At 45.7% G+C, this 16,815-nt stretch overlaps 1 protein-coding gene across 3 annotated transcripts in view; it reads right to left on the minus strand.

Annotated features, from left to right (window-relative positions):
- The window catches only part of Rgs9 (regulator of G protein signaling 9), a 104,817-nt gene that overhangs the window by 42,964 nt on the left and 45,038 nt on the right, over positions 1-16,815 (minus strand). For all 3 annotated transcript variants that reach the window (XM_055592432.1, XM_055592431.1, XM_055592430.1), the window contains 6 exons: positions 10,938-11,034; positions 6,524-6,574; positions 5,771-5,877; positions 5,523-5,574; positions 5,215-5,273; positions 3,359-3,435 (listed from right to left, as the gene is read on the minus strand). In XM_055592432.1, coding sequence (XP_055448407.1) covers positions 3,359-3,435; positions 5,215-5,273; positions 5,523-5,574; positions 5,771-5,877; positions 6,524-6,574; positions 10,938-11,013 — 422 coding nt within the window. In that variant the 5' untranslated portion in view covers positions 11,014-11,034. The remainder of the gene's footprint in view (positions 1-3,358; positions 3,436-5,214; positions 5,274-5,522; positions 5,575-5,770; positions 5,878-6,523; positions 6,575-10,937; positions 11,035-16,815) is intronic.

A 16,815-nucleotide genomic window follows, 5' to 3' on the forward strand; every position in this document is an offset into this window, starting at 1 on the left:
AAAGCTCTGCTAACATCAGGCTTTGACCAAATGAGTCATCACTTGACCCTCGGTAGTTCTCCCAGAGAACTTCCCAACCTCACAACTTGGTGAGGTCCCTTGTCTTGGTGGAGTCCTTCCAGCTTGTTTGTCACTGCTAAGTACTGAAAACTGGAGCAAAGAGGAGGAGTTGAAGGCTAGACTCTCTCAGGGAGTCGAGGACTTGTTCCACCTCTCCTTCATGGTACTGGGCTGCAATGATTTAGACGGTGTCACCGTGACCAGCTCCAGAACCAGATCAGTGTCACCGACGTCACTGTGGAGTGAGCAGAGCTGACCATGGGGGCCAATACTTGACCTCCCTGGCTTCAGACTGGTTTCTCTGCTTTGGCAAATAATGTGACCGACACCAACAGGTGTCAGTCCCCACCAGAACTGTGTTGCAGCAGTGATGGTCTCTAGAAGGCCTACTTTTCTCTTTGCCTGTTTGTCCTTCTCTTTCACGCGAGTGAGTTGGTGACAAACCAGAGCTTCTCCTCAGGCCTGCTGGGGACTGCGAAAGGGTATCCTGTTCTGTCTGACCATCTTCCCTTTGCCACCGCAGGAGGAAGTGATGCCAGGCAACCCCCCCTTCCAGAAGGGAAGAAACATTCATTATCACACCAAGGGCACCACTCAGTCTCATTTCCAGGGCTAGCTGTGCTCACATTCATTAACGTCTGTTTTCCCAGGCAACGGGGAACATGAGATGACGCACACACCCTCCTCATAACAGAGCCGGTGGATTTATTTCCCCATTAATGTCCTGTGAATAACATAATAGCATCCAGAGAGCCAGATGGGTGAGCCACGCCATTCCAGAAGAGTGTTTTACCAACCTCCTCTGAAAATTAAATATAAACCCTGTTGCCCCCATTCGCTATAACAACCAAATGCATTTTCCACCAGGTTAACCAGCCCGAGTCCTTGGGAGGGTGAACCACAAGCACCCTGAGGTTTGCATGGTTTCCATAAGGCTAGTCAGTCTTGTAAATAGAGCCAGTCTTTAATGACCCCAGTGGGCCTTTCTGGCTTTGCTCATCAGTAACTCTGTGATTTATACGAGAGCAGGAGAGCCGTGACAGATGCAATCCAAAATAGCCAGTAAATAAGGAATTCATTTAGTTAATTGTATGACTTTTTTTCACAATTGCATTTGTTTAACCTTCTATTCATTCATGGATTTATTGATCCCCCACTATGTTCCAATTAGCGGGAGTCAAAACACAGCCCCAGCCTTTGAGTAGTGTTTAGTGTAAGCATTCCATGAACACTCAGGAAGTAAGTGCAGACTTGCCTATGGTGTTTATTCTGAGAGAAAACATCATGGAAACTATAAAGCAAAAACAAGGATAATCTTGAAGGTGATTATGAAATGTCTCCATGCCCTTTCCATGGATGGAGGCATCTAATTTCCCTCCCCTTAGAACCAAGTGGGACATTGTGCTGACTTTCACTAATAGGGTGTCAGGCATAGCATGTGTAATTTCTGAGGCTGGGCCAAAAAATGAAGATCTGAAACAACAGGAGGGAAAAGGGAGAAGGAAAGGCAGAGGGAAGGGCTAAGCATAAAAATAAAAAATAAAATTAAAAAAAAAAACACTACTCCATGGGCCAACTCACATGGCCCATGTGTTTTGTGGTGGGATCCTAAGTCTGACATCAGAGGTATCCTTTGAGTTAAGGTACGGGGATAAGGGAAAACGGGTGTCTCAGAAGAAAAGAGCCTGTTAGGATTTCCCCCTCCCACAGCACCTGGAACAGAAGAGAGGAGAGGAATTTCCCAGAAGTCTGGGTACCGGGAGATTTATCTGGGTCTGGTGGAGGAGGAAAGTAGGAGCCACTGAGCTGCAGCATCTGAAAGAGTTATGTAAGGGGCTGGGGTTGCTGGGATTGTCCCACTCAAGAGCACAGAAGTAGAGGAGGGCGTGGGGGGACTGCGGGGATAGACACAATTCCACCTCTGTGTTCCTGGGCCCAGCTTAGCACTGGAACCCACTAGAATTTAAAACAAAAGCAAAAACAAACAAACAAAAACAGTGCACTGAGTAGAACTGAATCGTTCTAGCCCAACTGAGGGGCCTTGTCGGAGCAACTTCAAGCCTCTCCAAGCCTCAGTTTCCCAACTTAAAGAGATGGGTCTAAGCATTTCTGCTACACCAATTTAAAACACGATGGCACCCATGAACACCAATGAAGCCTTGTAAACAAATACCAATGGTGTGTTAGAAAGTTCCCTTCATGTCGCTCTGTCTCAGATGTCAGACAGGAACATCTCAGTGGCTAAAAGAGCAGTGACAGATTTCTTACTAGTGCCCCATGGGAGTATGACAGTTAGCCTTTATTGTCAACCTGACTGGATTAGAATCACTTAGGAGGCAAATCTCTGGCCATGGCCATGAGGGCGTTCCTAGAAAAGTTTAGCTGAGGTAGGAACACCATCTTGAGTTTGGGCTGCCCCATCACATGGGCTGAATGAAAAGGAAAGAGCAAGCTGAGGGCACCAGCATCCATCTCTCCCTGCTTCCTGTGTGTGGGTACAGCGAGACCAGCTGCCTCTCTGCTCCTGCTGCCTTGACTTCCCTGCCATGATGGACTGTAGCTCCTTAAGACCGAGAGCCAAAATTAACCCTTCTCTCCTGTGTACTGTGTTCTCGCTTCAATTCCTAGACTTGTCGTTCTGGGTCCTGAAGCAAATGATGGCATGTCAAAGCTGCAGATGACCTAAGGTGTGGCCCATTCTGCACTTCATACTCTGTTCCCCCGCCACAGGAGATGCCTGCACAGTTTTTTTTTTCTTTTTAATCACATAGATGCTCATTATGGGCTGGTTCTAATCAGAGGAAACAGGGGAATGGGAAGATGTATCAGTTGATAAAGTGCTTGCCTGCCAAGCATGAGGATCTGAGTCTGATCCTTCAAAACCCACATAAAAATAAATAACTGTTTTTTAAAAGCTAGACTGGTTTCATGTATTTGTAATTCCAGCACTAAAGAGGCAGAGACAAGCAGATCTCTGAAGTTCTCTGGCCAGTCAGCATGGGTTACTCAGAACTACAAAGTTCCAAGCCAGTGAGAGATTCAGTTTCAAATAATAAGGGGGCTGGCTCTTGAGGTATCAACAAGGTAATCTTGTAGCCTGAGTACACATGGAGAGAGACGCAAACACACACCAAAAAAAAAAAAAAAAAAAAAATCTTTTAAGTTGAGTAAAGCAAAAGGAAACAGGAAAGAGAGAGGAGGAGACAGGAAGGAGACAGGAGAAACAGGAAGGAGAGAGGAGGAGACAGGAAGGAGAAAGGAGGAGATAGGAAGAACACTTGTGACCTCTTTCACTCACCGGTACTGTTCCTTGGCTTGCATGATGACAAAATCCCACTTATAATTAATTTTTTTGTTCAAGAAATCATAATTTTCCTAGAAAATAAAAAACAAAATGAGGACATTAAGCCTCACAAGATAGGCTACAAACATCAAGTTGGCAAAGGACACTCCTGGGTCCCCACAGCCCAGCATCTCGTACAGTTTCACCATAGCATCATGAAAGAGGCAAGACAGAATTCTCAAATGCCTTTGCAACAGGTCTTGCTTTCCTTGGTTTCATCTGCTTTGTTAAAAATAAATGTATCCCAAATTTGATTGGGAAGAAAGGAGGTGGAGGATGAGGGTAAAAATATATTCAACAATGGGGCTCAAAAATCTAGAAAGTAAGACAGGCCTGTGATCCCAGCTTCTCAAGAGGCTGAAACAGGAAGATCATAAGTTCAAGTCTAGCCTTAGTAAGATAGTGTTAAAGTAAAAAAAAAAAAAAAAAGTTTTAAAAGAACTAAGGGTATAGCTTAAAACATTTGCCTACTAGGATGAAGCAGGGAGGGAATTAGGGGGAGGGAAGAAGGGGAGAGAGAAGGAAGTAAGGAAGAAGGCCATCAAAGAGTGTATGAAACTACCATGATGAAATCTAATAATTTGTACTATTAACATATGCTAATAAAGAAATAAAAAAATGGATATGGGTAGCTGTGGACAAGTTTTAAAGAATTAAAACCCATAAAGATTATTGTCCTCTGCCAGATATGTCAACCAGCCTCGTGTACTGCATTGGTTTTTGTTGTCAACTTTATACAACCTAGAGTCACTTGGGAAGAGAAAATCTCAATTGAAGAACTGCCTTGCTTAAATTGGTGTGGTGCATATCTGTGGACATTGTCTGGTGGGACTGTGAATTGATATAGGGCCCACTCTGGGTGCCACTATTCCCAGGTAGATGGTCCTGAACTATATAAGAAAGTTAGCTGAACAAGCTGGGAAACAGTTTCTACTCCAGGTCCTGCCTCGACTTCCCTCAGTAAAGGACTGTGACCTGGAAGTATAAGCTGAAATAAATCCTTTCTTCCCAGAGTGGTTTTTTGTTTGTTTGTTTGTTTGTTTGTTTGTTTTTGTCATGATATTTATCACAGCAACAGAATGAAACCAAACTACCTTCTGAAGTTTCTGACATGTTCTTTGGGAAATCTGATTCATTCAGCCAAAACTAAGTCTTTCTTTGTTTTCACACTATAAATTTAAGTTCACACATGTTAACCCAGGGCTGTGTGTGACCATGTATACTAAGTTATCTCAGTTGGGTGCAACAAAAGGAACAGAACAGCTACAGTATCCCAAGTAACCACTAAGGCAGGGGCTTAAGTTACAGCAGAAGAAAACTGAAGCTTTCATAGAAAAGAATATGTTTCAGTAAGCTGTAAACAAATCAGTGGATGGGTGGATAGATGGATGGATACATGCATGCATGGACAGATGATGGATAGATGTGGACGGACAAATGATGGATGTATTGGCTAATGGATAGGTGGATATACATGGGTAAATAGGTGGATGGCTAGATGGATGGATGCATGCATGGATGGATTGACAGGTTATAGATGGATATGGATGGACAGATGATGGATAGATTGGTGAGTAGGTGGACGTAGGTGCGGAGATAGGTGAATGGATGGAAAATGGAAGATGATGGATGGATGAATGAAGGGATGGATAGATAATGGTGGATGATGGAAGGATGGAGGATAGATGGAGGACAGATGGGTAAATAAATGAATGATGAATAGATGGATATACCAATGTAGAAAAGAGAATAAATATTTCATGACTGCATTCTACTCCATTATAAAACTCTACTTGGATATATCTCTGTACCTTTTCATATTCTTCTAAAATACCTTTCTTCTTGATATTTCGCTTAGCTAGATAGATGGCTGGAAAAGAAAACAACACCATCTTCCATCATTGTCATATTCCAAAACCCTTGGGTAGTCAGAAATGCTGTTCAGCCAACTAAGTTCCTTCGCCCTCCCCCAAACCCTGCCTCCAGGGATACTTCCAATACAGATGTAAGCTGACATAAAGGTCATAATGACAGCTAGACAAATGTCACCCAAATGCAACATGCAAATAAGCAGTGTGTTAGGCAAGAGAAGGGGCACAAGAGAAAGTGAATTATTTACCGTAATCTGTGTCTTCAGCTGGCCACTGCTGAGTGGGCCAGAAATATGGTGTCTACAAAAAAAAAAGCAGGAAAACCATGGTTACCTACAGGGCTGGGACCTCGTGGATTCTCCAGCCTGGGATGATAACACTACTTTTGCCCTTTGTACCGTTTCTAAATTCCTGATCATTGAGGATATAAGGCCAACTGGCTAACTTTCCAGGTAAGCTCTACCCCTTGTTACCTAAGGTCAAGGTCAATGCTCACCTGAAATCGGTAGAGACTGCTGTCAGGCTTGAGGATGAGATTCTTGGGGTCTTGCAAAGGATAGATGTAGCCATACTTGACAATAAAGTTGCCCAAGTTCTGTGCCTCTGGGGAGAAGGAGTTTCCAGATAAAAGTTAAAGTGAGGCCAAAGCCAGAACTTCATGGCTCAACCTCTGACCCCCAAACTCCAAGAAAGCACCCCATCCTTACAGCATAAGACCTGAGGACTGAGACAGAGATTCTTTTTCTTAAAGATTTGTTTGATTTTCTTTACTGGGCCTGTGCAGGCACGTGCATCTAGTGTTTGAGTTTGTGTGCATGAGCATGTAGACATGTATAAGCCAGGGGTCAATGTCAGGTCTCTTTCTCTACCACTCTCCACGTTGTTTTTGAGACAGTGTCTCTCGCTGAATATGGAGCTTGCTGGTTCAGCTAGAGTGGCTGGCCAGTGAAGCCACAAGATCTCTCCTGTCTCACCTCCAACTTGCAGTCCTGGGTTTACAGACTAGTGCAGCCTTTTGCACGAGTGCTAGGGGTTTGGATTCATGCCCTCACATTTACACAGCAAGCACTTTACCCACCGAGCTACTTCCCTGGCCCGTGCCTTTGCTTCTGACTCTAGCTGTTTTCACTCATGAAGGTCCCATCTCTCCAGCTGAGATGTGACAGTTCTTAGTGATTCCTGCAAAGCCTCCTTTTGAGTTTCCCCTTTAGTCCTGCATGCACAGCAACTGTGTAGGCGAAGGCCTCACCCAGGTTAGAGGTCCAAAGGTGCTGGATGATCCACTGTAGAACGTCGCCTCCTGCAAAGCAGAGACGTATCCAATCAACGCCATAACCTCTCCGCCTAGCCCAGGACCAGCGTGCCCTCCTCCACAAAGTGCATCCTTGTTGCCTGGTGGTGATCCTGTCCCTAGTCCTGCCTGCATGGGTACTGGCCCACAATGCATCCCAACTTGAGATCCCATCCATTCACTCAAAAGACTCCACGATCCAAATCCACCATGACCCAGCTCACCAGATCCACTGCCTCTCCTCCACTACACACTGTCTTTTATTTCATTCATTTATTCTTTTTTTTTTTTTTGTTCAACAGTTGCCCAGGATGAGGATGAAGTCACTCAATATAGTTCAGGGTGCCCTGAACTCTCAATTCTCCATCTCCTGAGTAGCCACGTTCAGTCTTTACCCTCACTCAGTGTATTTATCTTTTTACCATAAAACAGTTTAAACACTGCCACTCATCAACTAAACAGTAAACAGACTGAGCCTGAATATAAAGGAAAAATAGGTTCACGGCCAGCTCGGGTTCTGAATGGAGTATGGGACACATGGGAGTGAACCAGAACCAGAGATGAGAGTTGAAGGACTGAAGGCAGGGATGGCTCCCGCATAGTCAAGTCTCCAGGGAAGACACTCAGGAGCCGGAGAATTCTAAATTCAAACCTTAAGGTTGGTGCAAAGGTACTTTCATCAGAGTGGAGGAGGGAACCTATTTTAGTAATGTTTTGTAGGTTGATACAAGACTTTGGAAAATAGAATGTGGGCTCCCTTTGTACTTTTGCCTCAGGCCCTGCAAATCTTAGGTTTTGGCTGGGGAAACTGTACAGAGTTAAAACTGCACCAAGCAAGAGGCAGGAGAAGCAGGCAGGGATGAGTCAAGAGAGACTCAGCTATGCATCTCTGAGTATTTAGGTTTACCTAAGGGTGGAGACAAAAATAAGTCGAGAGAGGTCTGGAGCCATTGTAGAACCTGTGAGAGTTCTGAGCTTATTTCTCAGCCTGAGGCTTCTGCTCCTTGTGGAAGAGCAGTGGCATCTCCAAAGAGAGACAAGGTGCCCAAAGCCAAACCCAACTCAGACACCACCTTGTAAGTGCCATCCTCAGCCTGATTCTCAAAGGTAGAAGCTAGTCCTGCCTGCATGGGAACTGGCCCACAATGCATCCCAACTTGAGATCCTATAATCTGCATCCTGATGGCTAGCCAGTCACAAATAATACTTCCCTCTTCGGAGGTAGAAAAAGGACATTTCTTTTATAGCCTTCCAAAGAGATCCACTGTGATCTACTTGTGTTCCCTGGACCTAATTAGCTGTGGTTAAGTACGAACAACCTGTACCCCTTCCTTATGCATTTCTAGGCTGAGATGAATAACTATTGTCCCTATCAGTCGTACCCACCCGCCACAGTATTGCCTCCAACATCTTCACCTCCTATGACTCTCAGCTTTGACTCACCCCCAGTTGGCTGTTCCAAAGCAAAATTCTCCCTTTAAAATCCTGGCCTGTGTGTGTCAACTAACATTCCAACTCCATGTCTCTCTTTAGAGGCATGCAGCTTGCAAGAGCGCGCCTCAGGCAGACATCAGACTGATTATCACTCTCCACCGAGGGGCCCAGGGCTTTCTCATCGAGTTAACTGCTTCCTGAAATAGACCAAATGAATTTACAGTGCCACCAGCGTCTGCACCGTGGGGACCGTGCTGGCAGCAAGGCAGGCTGGCTGTGGAGGCTCCACAGCCGACTGTTCCCGGAAGCCCTGGCTCCTGCCACCAAAGAAGCTGAATGCGTGTTTGCTGTCATTGGCTCTACCTTGGCAGGATGGGGGCTCCTCCCTCATGGTCTGTTTCTGCAGAAGGTGGAACTCAAGCGAAGACAGAGCAAATGGGCAGCCTTATCTAGAAACCACACCTAAGCCATGTTCAAGGGGAGGAAGGGCACGTTCACACACTACACTGACATGGGATTAGATGAAGTCTAGGTCTCAATCCTGGACTCAAGTTCAAGGTCACTCATGAATGGGCTCGGTGCCATGGGGGCTAGTTCTTAACCTCAGTATTGTTTCAATGCTGGGGGCTGAATCTAGGACCACACCCGTGTTAGGCAAGAGCTGTACCAGGGAGCCACAGCTACAGCCCTCTCGGGCTGCTTTATATATCTATAGCCCCATCTGTAAAACAGGGGTCGTCATAACTACCCCTAACTTTATTCTGCCTCAGGGGAGGGAACTGCCAACTTTCCCAGGCCGGGAGGCACCTGCTACATGCTAGGCCCTTGAGCAGCATGGTCTCTTTCATCCCTGAGACCTTCCTCTCAGACAGGGTTTTTCTGTTGCCGCTTTATAGTGAGAAGATGAGAGCAGGGCTGGGGAAGGTACTTGAGGGATTAAACCCTAGGTGTTCTACTCACAGCCAGGCTCTTTGCACCGCTGTCTCAGAACCGATCCACACATTCAGTACGCTTTCCTTAGCCATCCTCATGCACACGGCCATTCCAAGCGCTGGGGTCAGCACAAGCAAGATAAGAGCCTCCCACTGAAGGTTCCTCTAGCCCATCATTTACAAATCCAAGGCAGAATCGACAGACAGCTACCAGGATGCCTTTAAGGACAGCTGCCTCTTAAACAATGAGAACCAGATTCCTTCCCTCCACCCCCAAGCCTACCCACAGGTCCCCACTCTTTGGCCCAGAGCTACTCTGAGCCCTACTCCTGCATGTGTCCCTGAACTACTCTGAAACACTCCAGTCAACTCCTATTTCACCCCAACAAGCCAGAGTGGGCCTTCCATTACTTGTGTTGGAGGAACCCTTGATGATGCGTTTGCCCTCATCTTGGTTTTCTCACTGTTGCACGAGAACAGTGATCACCCTGTCTGAGAGAAGCGCCACAAGAATGAGCCTGTGCTGCTCAGGGGCCCAGCACGCAGCAGATGGCTGACGTGTGGAAAAGGCCTGCACTGTCCCTCCTGTGTCTGTCAGCACCTGTGAGAATGTGGGGATAGGTATGACCACCCTGGTGACTTTATTTTTCATTTTAAACAGGGAACACATTCAGAGCAATCAGACTGGTGGTGGGAGGCAGCCCGTCTCTACGACATAAAACTGTGAAAAATGCTTATTCCGGATGCCGGGGACTGCTCAGTTGGCAGTGTTTCACACGCAAGCTTGAGGGCCTGAGTTGTTTTGCTTTGTTTGTTTTCTGTTTTGTTTTAAAAGCTAAGTGTGGTGCCAGGAATGCTGGGGAGACAGGAGAGCTCAAGGCCCATCTCAAAACACAAAGTAGACGGCACCTAAGGAACAGACAACAGACAGGGTTGACCTTCTATGTGCATGTGCGGGGGGCGGGGAGGCAGAAGAGAGGGAGAGAGAGAGCAATAGAGCAAGGTCATGGGCAGGGTCAAGACTGCAGGCTCACAAATCCCTGGTTCTGAGAAGCTGTCTGTGGCTGCTTCTGCAGGCGCCTTGCTGAGGCCTCTTCTCGACCACAAACCCGGATCTCAAAGCATGCTAACAGAGCAAGCAAAATGCCTCCTTATGTTCACACCTAGCACCCACCACACACCACTGTCCCCAGGTGATACTCTGGAGTATCCTTCAACCATCACACAAGGAGGAGGTAGGGGGCCTCCAATCCCACGGGAAAGCTCAGGAGGATATGAGTTTGAATTAGAAGGGTGAAGAGAGACAAAATCCCCGGTCTCCCAGCCAAACAGCAGTAAATATTTTAGTTTTGTGGACCCAGTGCAGTCTGAGCACAGCCGTATATTTCAGCTCTGTAGCCAGAACGACAAAGCAGCTGTGACTGTAACAAAAATAAAACTTTACTTACAAAGGCAGGCTGTGGCAGTTTGGCACAGCCCTCTCCACTGAGTTGGGTTTTTATTGCTGTGGAGGAACAGCATAACCAAAAGCAGCTTAGGGAGAAAAAGGTTCATTTGATTTATATATCTCAGGTCATAGTCCATTAAGCGAAGCCAAGGCAGGAACCTGGAGGCCGGAAATGAGGCGGAAGCCATGGAGGAACACTGCTTACTAGCTACCTCCTTGTGGCTTGCTCAGCTGGGTTTCTTATACAATTCAGGATCCAGGAGAGGCATGTCCCCCTCCACAGGCTGGGTCTGCCTATACCAATCACTAAATTAAAAAAATGTCCTATAGACCTGCCTACAGGCAATTTGATGGAGACATTTTCTTAATTGAGTTGCCCTCTTTCTAGCTAACTCTAGCTTCAGTCAAACTGACAAAATAATAATAATTAATAATAATAATAATCAATAACAATAAAGCAACCAGGACAGTAAGTGTGCTCAAGTTTGCCAACCCCCCCCCAACACACACACACCATGGCTTTTGTTTCAAGTAACAACCAAGCCAGAAGCCACATCACCTGTCATGGCGTGAGGGACGCTGGTGACCAAGACTCTCTGGTTCTGCATTCTGACTCCCGTCTCTGGGTTCTGCATGTCCTTCACAAGCGCCTCAATCTGCAAGACAGAAAGGGAACGGCCTGCTCGGTGGAAGCATTCCAGAAGCTTCCCATGGCACGAGCAGGAGCCAAAGATGAAAAGGGGACCCCAGCAGGCTTCCAACCTGGTGCAGGAGCCAAACGGACATTAAGCAGCTATGGTACAACCAGAACCACACGTGTGCTCCGTAGACAGAGGCCTCCAGAGTGGGAGGCCGCAAAGAGAGGGATTCAGACCCAGGGGATGTATAGAGGCTCAAGAGCAAACTGCCTTCGACAAGAAAAATTTTGACGGACAGAAAATGAGAACATACCACAAGGATGAGCACACCAGAAGGATGGGTGGGAGGGTGTGGCCCGTGACATTGAGAGACAGTGAACTGAGAGGGATGAAGGGTTATTTGAAGTGAGGATGTCAGGAGGAGGCTGGGTCACAGTTGTCTCTCCATACCACTCCTGAGTGAAGACTTTGGTCCAGCCGCTGGTACTGGAGGGAATTTTGGAAATGTGCCCACAATATGGAGGTTTTTCCCAGGGTAGAAAAGGGTGAGGTGGTCCCTGGCCCATTCACAGTTTCTGCAAGAGTCCAGGCTTCATCCCTTGCCATCATATCCTCAAGCTGTCCCAGCAGAGGAGCAGCTGAGCCTCTGACTCAGCTAGAATGGCCCTTGCCTCCTTTTCTCACCTTTTCGTCTAATATTCCAGGAGACCTACCCTGACCATTCTACTCAAAGCTGCAACTTCAACACCCTCAGATCTCCTGACCTCTGGTTGCTTTTTCTATAGCGTTCAACATCTAACACACGAAGCGATTTGCTTTAGTTTATTGTTTATTAGATGTTCTTCCTTGCCCCTGGAAATGTAGCTCGTGGAAGCTGGTCTTCCTCTGTTGACACTTCCTACTGTATTCCAAATGCCTGGGGGAGTGTCTTAGATAGAGGTGATACTAAACTAGCATCAGATACATAAACTAATAAGCAAATGAAGGCAGGATGGGGAAGATGGTCAGCAGACTGGGCTCTGGACACTCGGGAATTGGCAGCACTTGTAAGTGGTCAGGTAGCTGAGTGAGAATGAGAGATGTTGATGCCAAGGCTTGTGACCTATCTGACCAGAGCAGTCAGTTTCCAGAAAAGGAACTCCCAAAGAATGGCTGGGAATGTCGCTCTGTGTTAGAGCATTACCTAGCATTATAGAGGTTCTGGGTTCAACTGCCGGTGTGCTGAGTGGAAGGAGAGGGAGGAGGAGTGAGAAGAGGAGGTGTTGGCATGTACTTTTCTTATCTATTTTATTAGGTTCTTATACCTCTATCCCCCTTTCAACCCTTATTCCACCCTAATCCCTTCCAACCCCCAACACTAGGTAAGAAAAGGTTAGAGGGAAAAGTGGGTGTAGATCACTATAGGCTACTTCCTGCTTATTAGGATTGTTGGGTTCCTTGGTGCAAGTCCAGTCTCAGTAGTCAGGATACCAAGTCATACAGCAAACCAGAAAACCAGCAATCCAGCAATAGCAAATGTAACAGCAAAGGGCAAACCCACAGCAGCAGGGGCAGCAAAACAGGGAACAGCAGCTGCCACAGGCCCTCTCCGGGCTCTCCAATCTATCCCCTCTCCAGACACCCCCAGAATTAAATATCTACAGCTGGCAAAGACCACGCCCCTACTGGTGCAGGAGGCAAATCATCACCTGCTGTGAAGCAGCCTCTTATCCCACACCTGGGATTAAAACAAAAACATAGCCACATAACATAACTAGGTTTTTAAAGAAACCAAAACTCTCACTGCAAGGAGAGGCTAAGAGAAGAGAAAAGGCAGGGAGAGAGGGAGAGATAAAAGGCACTTCTGTTCTAGTATGCTCACAAAGGGCTGCTGACAGACTTGCACTATCTGAAGATGACCGCCCCAAGTACAGAAAAAGCAAGAGTCAGGAGACAAATTAAAAAGTAATGAATAGCCAGAAGAGTCGTTGAAGCCAAGGAAAATTAACAAATACTCCAAGGAAGCTTGCAGCATAGGAAGACGTCGAGGGGAGATTACCTCAGGCACATTTTTAATGGTTAAAAGACTCTTTTATCTTCTGCCGGGCATGGCAGCACATGCCTGTGACACCGGCCTTCGGGAGGTAGAGGTAAGAGGATCCCTGCAAGTTCCAGGCCGGCCACGACTACCCTGTCTCAACAAAACCAAAATAGGGGGCCAGCGAAAATGGCTTAGCAAGTAAGGACACTGGCTGTGCAGGTGTGGAGACCCAGCTTTGATCCTCAGCCCCTCATCAAGGTGGAAGGAAAGAACCAACTCCACAAAGTCGCCCTCTGACTTCCATGAGTGCACTGTAGTACACATACCAAACACCCCCCGCCGCACACATAAACACACAAATGATAAACAACATATTCATGCTTTTAAATGCCAGTAAATAATATTTTCCACAAAATATGGTAATACATGACAGTAACCCTAGCACTTGGAAGATGGAGACAGTAGGATTGCTTGCAAGTTTGAGAACAGCCTGGTCTACTTAGTGAGTTGCAGGCCAGCCAGGGTTACATAGTGAGACTTTGTCTCAAAAGAACAGAAACATAGCAACAACAAAGTCATACTCCCACTTGGAAAAAAAAAAAACTAAATGGAAATAAAAATCAGGTAAAACATAGTTTTAAGCAGAATAGATGTTTTATATGCTCAGAAGAAACAACCTAGATGTTTCTATTGCCATTTGGTGTTTGTGGTTGGTACAAAGCTTCATGTGCAGGGATTCCAAACTTCTCCTCCCTTAGGAAATCCCCATTAATAAAGAGATTATCATGGTTTCTTCCTAGACCATCATTACTTGCAATGGCCATCAGTGCTTCAACAAGCAGCTTTAGCCCTGGGCAATGCTGGGAAACCAAAGAACAATAGTGGTCCATAGGCCTAAGATTGCACAGGTGCAATCATCTCTCCATTCTCGGGGAGAATATTGCAAGATCCCAGCAGATGTAAAAGCCACAGGTAGGACTAAACCCAGGATAATTTGTTCTAAGTATATGTAGCCATAACAAACCTTAATTTATATATAATGCACAGGAAGTATTCTGGTTTGCATCTGGTTTGGATGTGTCCCTCCAAAAAACACATGTATTGAAGGTTTGGTCCCCAAATCTGTATAGAAGAGGGCTTTGAGAGAGTAACTAGATCATGAAAAGTCTGACCAATTGGTTAATCCATCTATGAGGTCATAATCTGAAAGACTAATGGGAGTGATGGAAACTTAGGGGGGTGGGAGAGGGCTGGAGAGGGTAATGTCCTTGGAGATATGTCCTTGCAAGCTATAGCCTGTCTTGCCTGCCTCTCCCTCTCTCCCCATTTAGTATGTTTGGACTGAGGTTGGGCCCAACAAAGTTAACAGTGAAGAAAGCTGAAGCCGTTATAAAAAGAAAATGCTGTAACAAGATACAGTAAAGATCAAGTCCAAAAGATAATGTAAAAACAAGCCCCGCAGAGGGATTAGGAGAGCAAGCATTCCCAGAGTGAATCTTACAAGACACACAGAACGTGAGCAGTAGGAAGAAGATCGGGTGGTAGATACAGGTCTCTAGGCTTAAGGGCAGCCAGAGCCACAAGCTCAGGACGTGAACCAACAAATGAGAACAAGAAACCCCCCTGGTCTTTCCCTGGTCCACACCTCTATCCTGAGGGCTGAGAGCTGCACACACCTGAACATACCCTCAGGACCAGCCTACACACGTCCTCACCAACACCTAAAGCAAGCAACTCCCCGGTTTACTAGCTTCTTGATTTAACAAACTTGATTCTATCACCATTGTTTTCCTGTGACATAACCCAATAACCCCTCTGACACTGTGCTGCTGCGGTGACAAACGAGTCCTTTTGCAGCTTGAAGCTGTTTGTGGACAGAAGCAAAATGAACCACAGATTCTCATCCCGCCTGTTGGGATTCCTTTCTCCCTTAACTGAAGAACTTGGGGCAGCCCATTTAAGCTCATGAGATCTCCTTCCTCTTTAAAATGGGGATCATGGTAACATGTGCCTCACTAATCCATATGATTTGGTATCTAATTAAGCAACTATGTTAGGAGGAGACATGTGTGTTTGCATGTGTATATATGCACTATATGTATAAAGACATACAGCGTGAATATCCCCTAGCTCACATGCATGATTCCAGAAGCTCTTTAGATTTCAGATCTGGGATATTTACAAATACATGGCTTCTCTCAGAGGTGGAAAACCATGATGTCTAAACATGAAATTCATTTTTGTTACATGTACTGCTTTTGACATGTGGCCAAAAGAAAATTTTATTCAATGTTCTAAATTATTTTTTATATGAACTAGGTGGGTTTGGGAGGTTTGGTTGGTTGGTTGGTTGGTTTTGCTTTGCTTTGGCTTCGAGTGAACTTTTTTATTATGCCATCATGTTAATACTCAACAGGCTTCCAGTTCTGGAGTGTTTGGTTTCAGATTCTTAGATTGTTTTGATTAGGGATGCTGGGAGCATAAGCTGCCATTCTTACATTCAATTATATTAATAGCATGCATGCCATTAATGCATCTTTGGAACTCAGCCAACAGGTCTATTTTCAGACACCTGGGGGCAAAATTTGTTTCACCCATCACTGAAACAAATTCAGGTATTTATTGAGCACTGGGAGGGTACAAAACAGTCAAAGATACATCCCCAGTCCTCAGGGATAGACCCCTAGTCCTCAGAGATAGACCCCTAGTCTTCAGAGATAAACCCCCAGTCCTCAGAAATAAACCCCCAGTCCTCAGAGAGCAGTGTTGGGGATTGGCCTCATGCTAATTACTGTCCCTCTGTGTAGACCTGCTTAAGTCATTATACCCAACTGGCTAATTAAACAGCTTATCCTTGGGCAGTGCAGAATGAGGTAAGCACGGATAAGATTCCCAGGCTTTGGAAAACCCCACAAGAAATCACGGGAGAGAGACAGATGGACAGGAAGAGAGGAAGGAGGAGGACACCAGGATGGGTTAGCTTGGAGAAAACACCACGTGGGCCAAGGAAGGACTCCAATCATGGTGTGAAAAGGCCCAGATGAAGAATATAAGCAAGTACCATAGGGTTATGGATAAAAAGGTAGTCCAACTGAGGAGGATTAAGGTGGATGGCATTGGATGGGGGCTGGGAGATGGGTGGTAAGGATATTGAAACACCGTAAGGGAAATATCTGCCCGGGCCAAGATAAAGAAGGCAATTATAAATATAACAGGTGTCTATGTCTCATTTGTGATAGCAGGTTAAATAATACCGCCATGATAATCTTAGGGCTAATAAGAAATAATACATAGCCAGACACTCTTTTTTTATTTCCTACAATGGAGCAGCAGAGACAGTTACATGAAAAGGAGTCAACCAACATAAAAGCAAAGAATCTGGGTGACAGGAGAGCTCAGTTCAAAACTCTGCTCCAGTCTAGAAGTGAGAAGCCTTAAGTTGCTAAATTTGGGGCCAGGTGGCATAGCTCAGTGGAAGAGCGCACACCTAGCATGCACGAAGCCCTTAGTTTTAAACACAGAATCCAAGCAAACAAACAAAGGCCCCAAAGCTGAACCTCTTATTGCTTCATTTGAATCTCCATAAACTGGAGCTTAACCACCTATGTCATTACAGGGATTCTGTGAAGATTAAATGTGATTAAACCCTGAAAGCATTAAAATACAGTAATATTTATGAGATCAAAATTACACACTGAATTAGAAACCAAACCAAACAAAACAAAACAAAACAAAAACAATGCCAGTGGCACTAAGAGCCAGATGATGAAACCGGGCAT

The sequence above is a fragment of the Psammomys obesus genome, unplaced genomic scaffold (assembly GCF_907164565.1).
Source record: "Psammomys obesus unplaced genomic scaffold, mPsaObe1.curated_primary_1811, whole genome shotgun sequence".
Lineage (NCBI taxonomy): Eukaryota > Metazoa > Chordata > Mammalia > Rodentia > Muridae > Psammomys > Psammomys obesus.